We start from the raw sequence: 13,736 nt of genomic DNA on the forward strand, positions 1-13,736 counted from the left end.
AAAACTATCAGCCTTTCGAATGAGATTGATCACATCCATTAATCGAGAACAAAATAATTTATCCCTTTTTCTGACAAATTATTTTTTTAATTTCTAAACATAAAATAATAGAATTGGTAAGCCTATATGTTTTAAAAAAAAAAATAGAGAGAGAAAGAGAGTGTGAAGAAAGGCTAACTAGGTTCGCACTTTTTAATTATGTGTTCTCCATTCTCCTTCATTCTCCTCCATTCGTACAGATAAAAAAAAAGGTTGTCATCATCTATGATTTATCTCTCGTTGTAAAGTAACATGAAAGCTGTGAAAATAATGCTTTGAATTTTTTAAATCAGAGAACAGGATGCTAATAAAAAGGAATAAATTCTGTTAATATTTAAATCATTGTTGAAAGTAGGTATTTTGTTTAAATAACGGAACGAATATAAGCAATGATGTGTCTGTCATTAATTTGTTTTGTAATTAAATAACCTTTTAACTTTTATGTTAAAGATGTCTAAAAGATTTCTTATGTTCTCTAAATTGTCCAAAAGTTTTCCACACAAGTAATCAAGATTTTTACCTTTCCAAACCACCAATTTGAACATGAAATCATTAAGTTTTAACTTTTGTTTTAATTAACTTAATTGTAAAAGATTTCTTTTTTTTCTCTCTAAATTGTCCAAAAGTTTTCCATACAAGTAATCAAGATTTTTACCTATATTATTCAAACCACCAAATTTGATAATAAAATCATTAATAATGAACTTTTGTTTAAATTAACTTAATTGAACAACATCTTTTATTTCATATACAACTTTCATATGTGTTCAAGATATGACTAACTAAGTTAGTCTTCCGAATTTAATTTACAAGATTAAAAAAAAATATATATATATATATCATTTCAATTTTCACATGTCAGTATCTTCAATTAGAAGGCCTTCTAAAATCCAGAGAATATATATATATATATATATGTTAATGATTGTTGTGTATAAAAGCTTTCAGACATGACTTGATAGCAGATCTGATGGGCATCTACTTTAGGTACGATGAACTCTAAGACCGTATGATCCGTTTTAAGATATGTGCGCTCCGTTTTAATATTTGTGAGTGTCTGCTTTAAATTTTGTGTATATGGATCTTAAAGCGAATCAGATATTTTGAAGTTTATTAAACCTAAAAGGGCATCAGACCTAAAGAGCGAATCCAGCCTATTGTAGGGTTACCTTAATTATCCTACTCTGAAAAAATAAATGCTCTATTTTGAGCTCTAATTTTAGAATTTTAGATTGAATTTAAATCTTCAAATTAATTTTAATTGATCGTTAGATTGGATTCGTAATTTGTACATTAATTTTTTAAGTCTTAGAACTCTAATAAATTTAAATCCGATTAATTATTTAAATCTGATTTGATAATTTTTTATCTAACCCTAATAAAAATCCTCATGCATACATAATACATTCTCTCAGAAAACATGCAGCGGCGGTACAAGGATAGGATCGATGTGTTCACTGTATCTAAAACTCAAACAATTGAATTAAATTAATTAAGTAAAGAAATTAAAATTAATTAAAATAATGGATGGAGGGAAGCAAATGTGCTCAAGGCACGGATTCTAATATCTCAATTCGGGGCTCGGAAAAGGACGGAATATTTTGGAAACATCAAGTACTTAACACTCTCTATGGCAGATGTTTATAATAATTTGTGTAGCGAATCAAGTACTTAGATTGTGCTCATCAAACAACTGCGCAACCACAAAGAACAAAAATGAAAGAGAGAAAAAGTGCGAGAGAGTTCACTTTCTTTATATTTCAAATCAGAGTGTACAAAGTTGTTAAGTTTATACATACAACTCACATCCGCTCATTTCTGATCCATTTGCTTTTTTTTATGACATAATTAGAAAATTTAGATTGAGATGATTGAATAAGTTAATGTAGTGTAATTTTATTCTATAAGAGAGATTAAAAATGTATGAAGTTGTGAAGCAAAATCTTAGAGTTAAACTTGCTACACAGTTTGGCGCATGTAATCGACCGCAGAGAATCTAAATGATGAGAAATGGAGAGAAAAAAAAAAAAAAAACGTAATATAATTATGCAAGTGTTGTTGTGTTGGCAAATGGATACTATTTGAGTTGACTTTGAAATGGTGATGAACGTCATTAATGACGCCTGCTGTGGTTCCTCGAGACATGCAACGAACTCATATCTTTACCCTCTCTATCTCTGTTATTCCTTCCAAATTGCACCAACCAATTATATATATCTTTTTTTAGCTAATTCACAAGCAAATTCTCAACCATTTTTCAAAAATATTTTATTGGATCTGTTCTGTCATTTTATTTTATCCGAGAGCAGAGAACAAAAATATATACTAAACGCCAAAAAATAAATAAAGTACATAATCATCAACAAAATTCAAAATCTTATTAAAAAGATCAAAGGTTTAAGTAGTATTTATCACATCATAGCGGAACAGCTAAAAAAACGATGTTATTGTTATATTGTGCCGCTATATAACGTGCTATAGCACGTTATAGTGTCATAGCTTTTATGTTCCAACAATATTTATTTCTGGCCATTTTTAACATTTTTTTTTTATATTTTTTCTTCCTTAAATAAATATTGTCCTAAATGTCATTAAGTTTGAAATTGATTATTGTTTTCTTACTTCAAATTTGTCCCAAATATCACTATGGAAAGTTTGAAATTGAGTGCAAGAAAACTCTTCTATTAATATGTCAACTACGTATATCATGAAAGCAATATGTAGTGTCAAATGAAACTATTGTCAATGTCAATTATGTGGAATACAAAAACACTGACTACTGATGTGTGACAAAGATTATTTATTTTATGTTTTATTTTTATTATTTCCATTTTTACTGTAGATAAAATACATGAAAAAGCAGTCAAAGATGTTGATGACCTTGATTGCACAATTCCATTTATGTACTAATCAATTGAATTATATTATGATAGAATATTAATTGCTTATATAAAGTTATTAGTGTATGTTGACAAAAACAGTGAAAAATTTTCCTAAATTATTCCTATAGAATAATAAAACTCTATTATGATAAAAGAATAATAAGGAATATTATATATATTTCTCCTCAATATATTCTCTCTTTTTCATTCTAGAAGTACTTTTCAACCCTTACTTTCAAAATTAAATTATGCTGGAGACATTAGAAAGCTAAACCTATTTTATATTGAAGCTAGGGGTGTCAACGGCACCCTTTTACATGTTTATTCGATCAGTATTGTATCTAAAAACACAGGTAAGATTAAGATTTTTTTTTTCGTTAGTTTATCTAGTACGGATAAGGGTAACATTTTTTTCGTTTTGGTATAAGATAATTTTTAAAAATAAAATTATAGATATAGATATATATATTTGTATGAAGATGATACATGATACAATAAAATTTTGTATTTTATTAAATTTTCATAATACAAATTAGTTGTATTCATTATTATTATTTTCATTTTTTTCTTGTTTTGAAAAATATTTTATCGAAGCACAAATTGAAATGTCAATTACACTTTTTTTTCGTTTACCTAGTCCGTACCGTAATCAAAAAAACGGATAAGGGTAAAGTTCTTTTCGTTATCATAATGAGAACAGGTATGAAAATGTCTCCACCTGATCCGTATCGTACCTGTTGACACCCCTAATTGAAGCCCTTTGATTTTTTTTTTTTTCATTTCCTACTAATTAAATTGCTCCTTTTATTGCATTATTGTGCAAAAAAGCATGAAATAGCAGAGAAAATGAATTGCCAAGAGGCATGTTTCCCTTGCTTTGCTGTTTGCACTTTTAAATAAATGTAGATAACCCTCTGGCTAATAACTAACCCAGATAAGCACTAAACATAACCCGTTTACTAATTGTAGCTTTACGTCATAGCCTACGTTTAATGATTTAGTTAGTAATATATAACTCTAAAATTAAAAACATATCTTATAAAAAAATATATATATATATTGTGTTGAGTGAGGCTATAATAATATTAGATATCGATCTGTATTATGTACTATAGATCTATATCTCTATTTTTAATATTTAAATAATCAATTCAAATTGTTGAATTGATCTCATATGAAAATGTTACATTTCAAATTTTAGTTATTTTATAATTTGTTACTATTTTTTTAGATAAGTAGAAAATTATTATTTTTGAATGGTTCAGAATTTTCAAATCAAGTGATTTTCTATTCATCTAAAAACTTTTAAATTATCCTAAAAAATATAAAATTGATTTGCATGTAAATTTTTATATAAAGATCATATTAAACAATACATATCAACTATTTGAACTTCAAAAATAGAAATATGAGTTGGTAGTGTAGACGGTTGTGTAATATATATTCTTCTAATATATTTTAATGTATAATATATACACAAATGTCCTACTATATATTGTAGCTTTACGTCATAGCCTACGTTTACATTTTAAGTTGCTAATATACAACTCTATAATTAGAAACGGCTCTTATTTAAATATATATAAAATCTTATTTGATGTAAAATGTACACATATGTCGGCGATTGTGAACGAGCGTTTGACTTAAAACATAAAAAAATTGAGGCAGATAAATATATATATGTGACTTGAAAACTTTAAACATATATATTTTTATTTGTTGAGTGTTCTCACTCATTAGGTGCAGAATGAGTATGCATGTGTGCTTTATTAAAAGCACGTGATAAAGACTGGTTTTGAGATCAATTACTTGAATGTATAGTTGTATACCAATTATTAAAAAAGTTAGAAATTGGTCATGACTCATGACCGACCATTTCTCCAGAGCATGAATTATTTAGATGATGCATGTCATAGGGAGTGCGTGCAATAATTAATTGCATATGAAAATCAAATAATTTATCTAGGGATTTTTTTTTTTTGTAAAATTAAATGTTATAGAGTTTGAGCACCAAAATTTTTATCTATATCATTTGAATTATTGAAAATTCAAACCATACATTTATTTTTGCAAAAAATTCAAAAATAAAAAATAATTGAGAGAAAATATCTGGTGTTCTTGGGAGGTCCAGAAAAATTGGGAGAGATGGTGATAATTTGTAGAGGGGTAGGTCCGTAGGTGGAATCAAATTTAGCGATGTCAAGTTCATGGCCAGCTAATGAAGGGATACCATACTAGGATATTGAACATTGATTGATTGAACAGTTAAGTCACTACCATACTTTTTCTTTTCTTCTTCTTTTTTTGAAAGAAAAAAGATTTGCAGCTCTCATAAAAATTTATACCTATAATTTAATCAGGGGAAGAACTAAGAATATATATATACATAAGTTATTATAATATAATTTTATTTTATAAGGAGGCTACAAGATACAAATACTATTACGGATTCATATCTTTATTTTCAAAGTTTTTGAAATAGCCGATTTAAACTGTTCACCATGATCTTTATATGAAAAATGTACTTTGAGACCAGATTATACATTTTTTTTTAAATTTCTGTTTTTTAGAAAGGTGGAAAATCACTACTTTCTAATAGTTTAGAATCTTAAAATCAAGTAATTTTGTACATGTTCAAAAAAATAGTAAAAAAATTCTAATTAATATAAAATTTGGCAATCAAGCACATTTTCATATGGAAATCATGTTGAGCAAAATAGATCGATTATTTGGACTTTGAAAACAAAAATTTGCAACCATAATAGTGACACATTCAAAGAGTTGAAGATCTTTAATATCTGCAATACTCCCCCTCAAGTTGGGTTCGAATAAATTAAAAGAGCCCAACTTGCTTGTAATATTATGAAATGTGCTTCCATCAAGTGCTTTGGTGAATATATCTGTAAGTTGATCTTTACTGTTAACATACGGCTTCTCAATTTCCTTAGATTGAACATTTTCTCGTATGAAATGACAGTCAACTTCTATGTGTTTACCTCTGAAATAGGAAACTGCAATAAAGTGTTTACCTCTAAAATAATTTTTAGACTCAGTGGTGTTTTATATTTGTGTCTATTTTTGAATGGGAATAAGACCTACCTCTAGATTTAATTCACAGCCCAACTAAAGAAAATCGCGCGGAAAAAAAAACTCAACCCAAACTGATTCGCGAAAAAGAAAGAAAGATTAAAAAAACGTAGTCTAGTCCGCTACTCTTCTTTGATTCATCAAAAGAAAAAACAAAAAATATACTCTTGTTAGTATTTTACTATTTTGTGTCTACCTCTGACTGAAATTCTGTATCTGCCCTTGATCTTACGGACCAAAATACACTATGCATAGTACCATAGCCTCACTCTTGCCCCTGAATTTAATTTATCTGTAAAGTCCGGTTCAAATTGCAAGTGGTGACCCTTTAGACTGTACAAGATAAATGATTCTTACATCCAAAACATGCATTGCATCAGTTGTTACCAGTATATTCTTATCAGTATAAATATGCCTGGAAAAGAGAAGATTTGTACAAATGTTCTGGTCATTTGGATAAGGTCACCATTCCTAAAGCCCAGTGATCCAAAATTTATAACACTGTTGCAATAGAAGTGGAGAAAAAGAAAAAGAACATCGGTGCAAGTGGTGTATGAGCTATCAGATTTTGACACCAGCCAACTAAATTATGAAAAGACAACTGATAGAAGAAAGGTAACAAAGGTAATTTCGTTGGAGGTCACTAATTTAGTGACACTAATAAATATATATATATCTTAGTTAGTTGTTACAAGATAATTGCTTTAACTGACATTTTTTTCCTTTTCATAAGTCATTTTGTCCCTCTTTTCTCTAACAAATGAATGGATACATTGTATATTTCTTCATTATCTCATGAGTCATGTAGTCATGTAGAAAGGAAAGTTCCTTCATGAGAATTTAAGTTTGGTGCATTAGCCTTTAAAGAAAGGAATTAGGAGCAGTCTGATGGATATCAGATCATATTCGGTCCAATGTCAGATCAGACCCGTCCGATCTACATAAAAATTTGTGCTGATCATGATTACACAAATTTTACTTAGTTGTCACAAGATAATTGCTTCATGTGACATCTTTTCCTTTTGATAAATCATTTTGTCCCTCTTTTGTCTAACAAGTTTCTATTTCTTCATTATCTCACGAGTCATGTGACTCATGTAAAAAGAAAGGAAATATCCTAAAGATAATGGACTAACTATGATAGAACTCAACGTTGCTTCATTAACCTTTAAAGAAAGAAAGGAATCAGGGGAGATCCGACGAGCATTGAACCAAATTTGATCCGATACCAGATCAGAACCGTATGATCCACATCAAAATCCAGCCCGCAGAACAAAGTAGCTTCATGTGAATTAAGTTTGGTTCATGAACAAACGGACATTGAACCAAATTCGATCGGATGCCAAGTCAGAACCATCTGATCAACATCATAATCCACACAGTCAACTTTAAGATTTGCGCACTTCAAGGTTGCATGAATCTTAATACAGAGTAAACGACTCCCACTAGACATCGGACCGAGTATCACCTACAGTACCATAAGAGTTCCACAACTCCTTGGGAGTCCGCTTTGAGATCCGTGTCAAGTTAAAACGGACTGGATCTGAATCCAGTGGACTGCGAATCTGTATCCTCTCAGGTATTGCAAAGGATTACCCTCACTTTACATGTTTGGGATTCGGTTCACCATAGGGGGCAGTATTATTGTGCTTTGAGATTCGTGCCAAGTTAAAAAGAACGTCCAGATCTAGTAATTGTAAAAGATTCCCTTATCAGGTATGGGAGAGGATGTAAATATAGCCTAATATAAAAAAATTTAGTATATCCTTACAGGTCTATACTTGAAAAAAAAGGGAAGATAACATTATTGAGTGGCCCGCAGTGACTGGAATCCGCCTTAGCATAAGGTACTCATCAGAAGATAGAATCTGCATTTATTAAAAGTTCAAAACTAAAAGGGAACATCAAAGTTGAACAACTGTGCGATTTTCCCACTAGGCAGCTGATATCCTATATTAGCGAATTAGAGGTAATGGTCATGCAGCTATTAGCGAATAAGAGAAAACAATCATAAATAATTTAGTAAATACAGAATTGAGAAATAAAAAATGGTAGGTAATAATAAATAAAATAAAGAAAACATAGGACAGAAAGAATATATTCTTGGAACAATTTTTATTCATGATCAATTATTAAAAGAAATGATTCAAATAGAAATTCTTTTCAAATCAACTCTTTTTTTTTTCAAAAATTCTTTAAAATGAAAATAGGATTTCATCATGTTTAAATGAGAATAATAAAAAAAACAAATAAAAGCACTAATGATGCTGTGCTATTTCAAAGACAACTAATCAAAGCACTAATGATGGTCCCTTAGACCGTTAAGCAGAAATTATCTACGGAATGAAATTTTACTAATTGATAATCTCACTAGTGCATATACTGCATATATATATATTCTACTATCATTTCCAAAAGTAATTAGGGAGTGGGGGACTAGGGGGGGATAAAAGAAATTATAAAAGCAAATTTGGTGCCTGGATTGTGCACCGACAAAAAAGCAAATTTCATTATATCTAAACCTTCTGGATAACAACTGAGTTGGCTATCCCTTCTTCCTCAATTGTCTTGCTGACGTCATCAAGAGGTTTTGGTGGGAACCCAACAGTCTGTAGCTGGTACGATCTATCTGTACTGGTGCCACTTGGTCTAGAGGCATCAATGAAGGCTCTCAGATCACTTATGGTATTATTGGTATTGAAACGAGCCACAAGGCGGGTCCCATCTGACAGCCTTATCTGGATAGAAGTAGTAGGGAGAGATTCATCCACTCGAAAACCAGGAGCAGAGTTTGAAGCTGGGGCAAGTACTGGTACTGGTACGGGAACATTAGTACCAGTCGTGTCAGGCACTTGCTCAGTAGGATCAATACCTAGGGTTCTCCCAGTGCCGCGGAAAGTGCCATTCTGCATTGATCTTTTCTGCATGAGATCCAAGTGGGGTAAATGAGTCACTTTACTTGAAATTAACGATTGTACCACTGACTGATGCTATCAGAAAGTAAGATCACTGGTATAATATCACTCTTCCAAATAGGGGTGTCAACGGAAATGAAACGGGTCGGATGGAAGCATTTTCATACCCTTACCCATCAAGTTAATGAAAAGAAACTTTACCCTTACCAGTACCCAATAAGCTAACGAAAAAAAATCTTACCCATACTCGTCTATCAAATACAGTATGGGTAGGGTAAATGGATAAAGGGTGCCACTGAATAGATATATATGGGCATAAATAAAACTATATCATATCATGCATAATCCCCATATAAATATATATCTATATGTATAATTTTATTTTTAATAAACGGGTACCAAATAGTCTTTATTCGTACCCTCACCATTATGTTAACGGAAAAAACTTTACCCATACCCATCTTATTGAATACAATACGGGTCGGGTAAACGAAAAAAGGTTACCATTAACACCCCTACTTCCAAGTCGGAAAATTAAAAAGAGGCCAAAATGATTTGGTATGATACTCCAATGTAATGCCAGCAAAGTACAATACTAAAGAGAACTAGTGCAAGTCAAATTGTAACATCTTATGAACAAAAATAATAGGTGGTGAAGTAATACGTACATGTGGAGGCCGTGGAGCCTGAGTGGGATAGTTACTTTGCTTGTGAACGAGCTTGACCTGGACCTCTGACGACCCATCAGAGGGTTTAAGTTCCTCTGGGCATGCAGACTTCTTGATACTCTATTTAAAAAAAATAAAAAATTTATAGAGAGAGAGAGAGAGAGATGACGATTTGTGTTTCGATTGGAAGTTAGAGAACAGGTGCATCATTCTATTAACTTCAAAAAAATAATAAAAAATAATAAAAAAAAGTAAAAAAAAACATTCCTGTAAGTGAAAACCCCACCCTTGGCACAAATTCATATCACCTGAGTTGACTTAAATTTTGAGTTTAGATCCGGACCATCCAATCTGCTTTAGCACGAATATTATAAAGGGGCCTTGGGCCAGATTGAACCGAATTCTGATCAGACGATCTGGATCTAAACTCAAAATTTGAGTTGCTTAAGATAAGCAACCCTAAACCCCAAACTACCAGCACTACGAATTGATGAATAATAACTAGAACAAATAAAATGCACAAGCTAATATAAACTTAAGAAAATGCTCGGATAAACCAATCAGCCAGTAAATGTTCAGCACTTAGATGAGCAGAAAAATTGCTCTATAATCCTACATTAACACTGCTCCTTTTTGTTTGCAGAAACATCCCTTCTATAAAAGTGAGTCCTTATAAAAGCTGGATTGTTAGCAACATTGCTTCTCAAGTTTGGCAATGGTATTAGCCATTTCAATTTATATTCTCATGGATCATTTAATTAGACTAATTCTTTATTATATATTTAACAAGAACCCTATTATCAATACAAATACCAATTTGTGTCCATAATTTAATCTGACATTTCCAAAAGTATCATCTTTTGTAGTGAAAAGTGAGGGGAATTTCCACCAAATTCCTGATAAATTAGGTTCACTTTTTAAGTTTGTCAACAAATTAAAAAGAATACTGGCAAATTTTCCACGATCGCTTATTTGGAAAACGAACATAAACACAACAAATTTAACTAACCTCCAGAAAGGCAGCATTTTCTGGATCATCAAATCCTCTCAAGGGGCCATTATCTACAGTGAAACCATTCCTCCAGAAGTAAATATTGTAAGATATACTCTCCGTTTGTTGAGCACCAGAAGACGGTGCTTCTTCACTTGATAATATCCTTCCCTTGCCGGTAAAGCTCTTGGATTTAGACTTAGATGGGGCAGGTCTCGCAAATTTCCTAGCTTGCTCAAAAATGGCTTCTCCATTATTACGGCTTCGCTTTCTAGATGAATCCCTGACAAGCATTCCACTAACAGAAAAAGATAAAATTAATATCGTGCATATATGAGTTACATTATTCAGTTTAATAAACTTTTTAATTTACTTTCATCATGGACCAGCCAGGCTGATAGTGGCACTTAATTTGGTAATAATCTATACAAGGCAATGATTTACTAAGTTCTTCTACAAATTGATAGGATTTTAGTGAAATCAACGATTTTTCTGGCCAAATTACGGAATGTATTGTTCAACTTAAAATAATAGTTCAATTTATGTTTGATTATAAATGCTTTCAATCACTTCAAACACTTCTAATAGGTGACTGTTCTGTTAGAGCTGCTTTAGGGGCCATATCGGGTCAGAACTGGATGGGCCCATATCCAGACCCGACCCAAGAAGCAAACGCAGCTGTCAGATTTACCCAGCCTGCACTCAGGTTACAACTAACAAGTTTGCGCTACAGAGCTCAGCCAATTACATTCAAACACTGAAGTACTAAACCATTTGGGCTCAGAGCCAGTGCAGTACCCTACCATGTAGAATGAGATTTGCATCATCCGCTTTAATCTGGTACGAATCTCAAAGCGACCCCCTACAATTCAAATAGGCACCAAAATGATTTTGGCTCAGCTGGGAGTCATTCCACATGGTAGGGTACCACGAATTTGCATCCCCTAAGATATCTCAAACTTTGAATTGATATGTGGAATCCAGACCGTTCAAATCATTTCTGCACGAATCTCAAAGCACGATAATACTGGCTTTAGATAAACTGAAATTTTGAGATATCTCAGAGGATATGGACTCAGGGTACCGCAAGGGAAAACTCACCCAAACCCTACAAGAAAGCTGATACATACTAGTACCACTATACCAGAAAAACAAGAATCCTGAATCAGTGTCAGATACCACACCTCTTCTCTCCTCCAGCGTAGTAATCCTGATCCTCATCAGAATCAGTATCAGAGTCCGAGTCTGACTCTGCCTTCCTCTTAAGATCTGAAAAGGTTGTGATTGCCGATCTCTTACTCGACTTCCCAGCCTTCTCTTTCCCTCTCGATCCCGACCCGCCCACACGCACGGCCACAGAAGGACGCGCCACAGCAGTATTATCCGCGTCTTCGTTTTCTGAAGGAATGTAATCATCGTCATCACTTTCAGCCTCTTTCCCTTCTCCTTCTCCTTCATCTTCCTCATTGTTTTCTTCTTCCCCTGCCAGAGGCTGGTCTTCGAAGAAGGACTCGATGGCGGGGTCCAGATGCCATTCATGGCTCTCGAGGAAGAAGAGTGCCTCCTCGCGAGAGGCGGAGGTAACGCCGACGAAGGAGTTCACCAGAGATTCTACCTCCATAGCGCTACGACCCGCTTGACCCGCTCCGGTCACCACCTCCTCCTCTTTGCTGCCGCCACTGCTCATCGGGGTTTAGATGGAAGTAGCCAAAAAATGATCGGGTAAATGGAGGTCTTCCTGTGGGGTTTTATTTCGGGTATAGATTTTAACAGAGGTTTGTTGGCTTAATTCAGCGCACAAACTATATGCAGCGCTTTATTGATTCTACAGTTAGTGCGCTGTGTAAAGCTAACATTGCTGTGTTAAAATGTTTACCATTTATTTCGGCCTTTCGGGGGATTGTACGCGTTAAAAAATCTGAATCGATGGATTTGTATCGTACGATAGAAATTGGCTTACTAAAAACAAAGACCTCCATTTCGGGTAGATATTTTAACAGAGCTATTTTAGCTTACGGCAGAAAACAATCCACATGTAGTGCTGCATTGATTCTATAGTCAGTGCGCTGTGTGAAGCTAAAACTATTGTGTTAAATTATTTGCCCTTTATTTCGGGGGATTATACGCGTCACAAATCCAAACCGATGGATTTATATCGTACGATAGAAATTGGCTAACTAAAAGCGATGAGCTATTATTATCTCTTCAGATCGGTTAGAGGTCTTAGAACCGTTAGATATTTATCGAACGGTGAGGAAATGAGAGAAAGTTTTGGGCTTACGCCAAATTGGGCTTTTCTACTGGGCCTAAAATAGTTTATGATTGAGAATGAGAACTCTACAAAGGGAGCAATCGGACAAAATTGTGGGCTGGGTCAATTTTTTATTGGGTCTTTTTAGATTATAGAAAACCATTTGGTAGAATACATAATAGAACCATTGCATTTAATTTATATCAATTTGCGACTTCTTTATATTCTATATGGAAATCAATGATAATGTGAAGTATATTTGTAACATTTTAAGAATTAGTCTTTGATCTAGTGGTAAAGATAATATCTTTCGTATGTAAAATCACAGGTTCGCAATCTAAATAAAAAAGTTTCTTTTTGTATATTAAATAATTGGATGATGGATAACTTGACCTTTAAAATTTACTTTAAGAAAAACATTGATAACAAGTAAAAAAAAAAAAAAATTCAAAACTCTGGCTTCCTACGGACACCACCCCAAAATTATTCTGATTTACATCAAGCTTTACGCTAACAGTTTAGATTCACAAGATGGTTGAAATTAGTACCCAATACAAGTAATATTTACAAGATCAATACAAAAAAGAAGTCTAGAAGCTCTACCTCTACATTTTTCTTTCAAAAAGATCAATACAAAAAATATCTGTATCAATCTCATATTAGTAGGGTTCTAAATAGTGTACGCTAACAGCATTATAGTGTTTTTGAACCATAAAAACTATGACGCTATCGGCGTTATAGCACACTATAGCAACATAATATAATAATAGCATTATTTTTTTCGGTTGTTCCGCTATGATGTGATAAACACTATTTAAACTTTTGCAGATTAGTGAAGGAATCGAGGGCGGTCTCATGATTAGATTAAATTCAGTTCGATATTCAATTGCAACTGCTCAGTCT

General features: G+C 32.7%; 1 protein-coding gene across 1 annotated transcript; it reads right to left on the reverse strand.

Annotated features, from left to right (window-relative positions):
• Positions 1 to 8,345: 8,345 nt before the first annotated feature.
• Positions 8,346 to 12,316, reverse strand: LOC144549411 (plant UBX domain-containing protein 4-like). The gene is made up of 4 exons (XM_078298138.1): positions 11,767 to 12,316; positions 10,601 to 10,880; positions 9,592 to 9,711; positions 8,346 to 8,929 (listed from the first exon to the last, which is right to left on the reverse strand). Exons 1-4 carry the CDS (start codon positions 12,267 to 12,269, stop codon positions 8,525 to 8,527), a joined length of 1,308 nt encoding a protein of 435 aa, XP_078154264.1. The 5' UTR covers positions 12,270 to 12,316; the 3' UTR covers positions 8,346 to 8,524.
• Positions 12,317 to 13,736: the final 1,420 nt, after the last annotated feature.

The sequence above is a fragment of the Carex rostrata genome, chromosome 35 (assembly GCF_964058835.1).
Source record: "Carex rostrata chromosome 35, lpCarRost1.2, whole genome shotgun sequence".
Taxonomy (NCBI): domain Eukaryota; kingdom Viridiplantae; phylum Streptophyta; class Magnoliopsida; order Poales; family Cyperaceae; genus Carex; species Carex rostrata.

Bases quoted from the DNA above. Each gene is read 5' to 3' on its own strand.
- LOC144549411 (XM_078298138.1), bottom strand. From the start codon at position 12,269: ATGAGCAGTGGCGGCAGCAAAGAGGAGGAGGTGGTGACCGGAGCGGGT. The intron at 10,881-11,766 runs GTGTGGTATCTG...TTTTTCTGTTAG, and splicing joins TACGCTGGAGGAGAGAAGAG to TGGAATGCTTGTCAGGGATT. The intron at 8,930-9,591 runs GTACGTATTACT...GATCTCATGCAG, and splicing joins AGGCTCCACGGCCTCCACAT to AAAAGATCAATGCAGAATGG.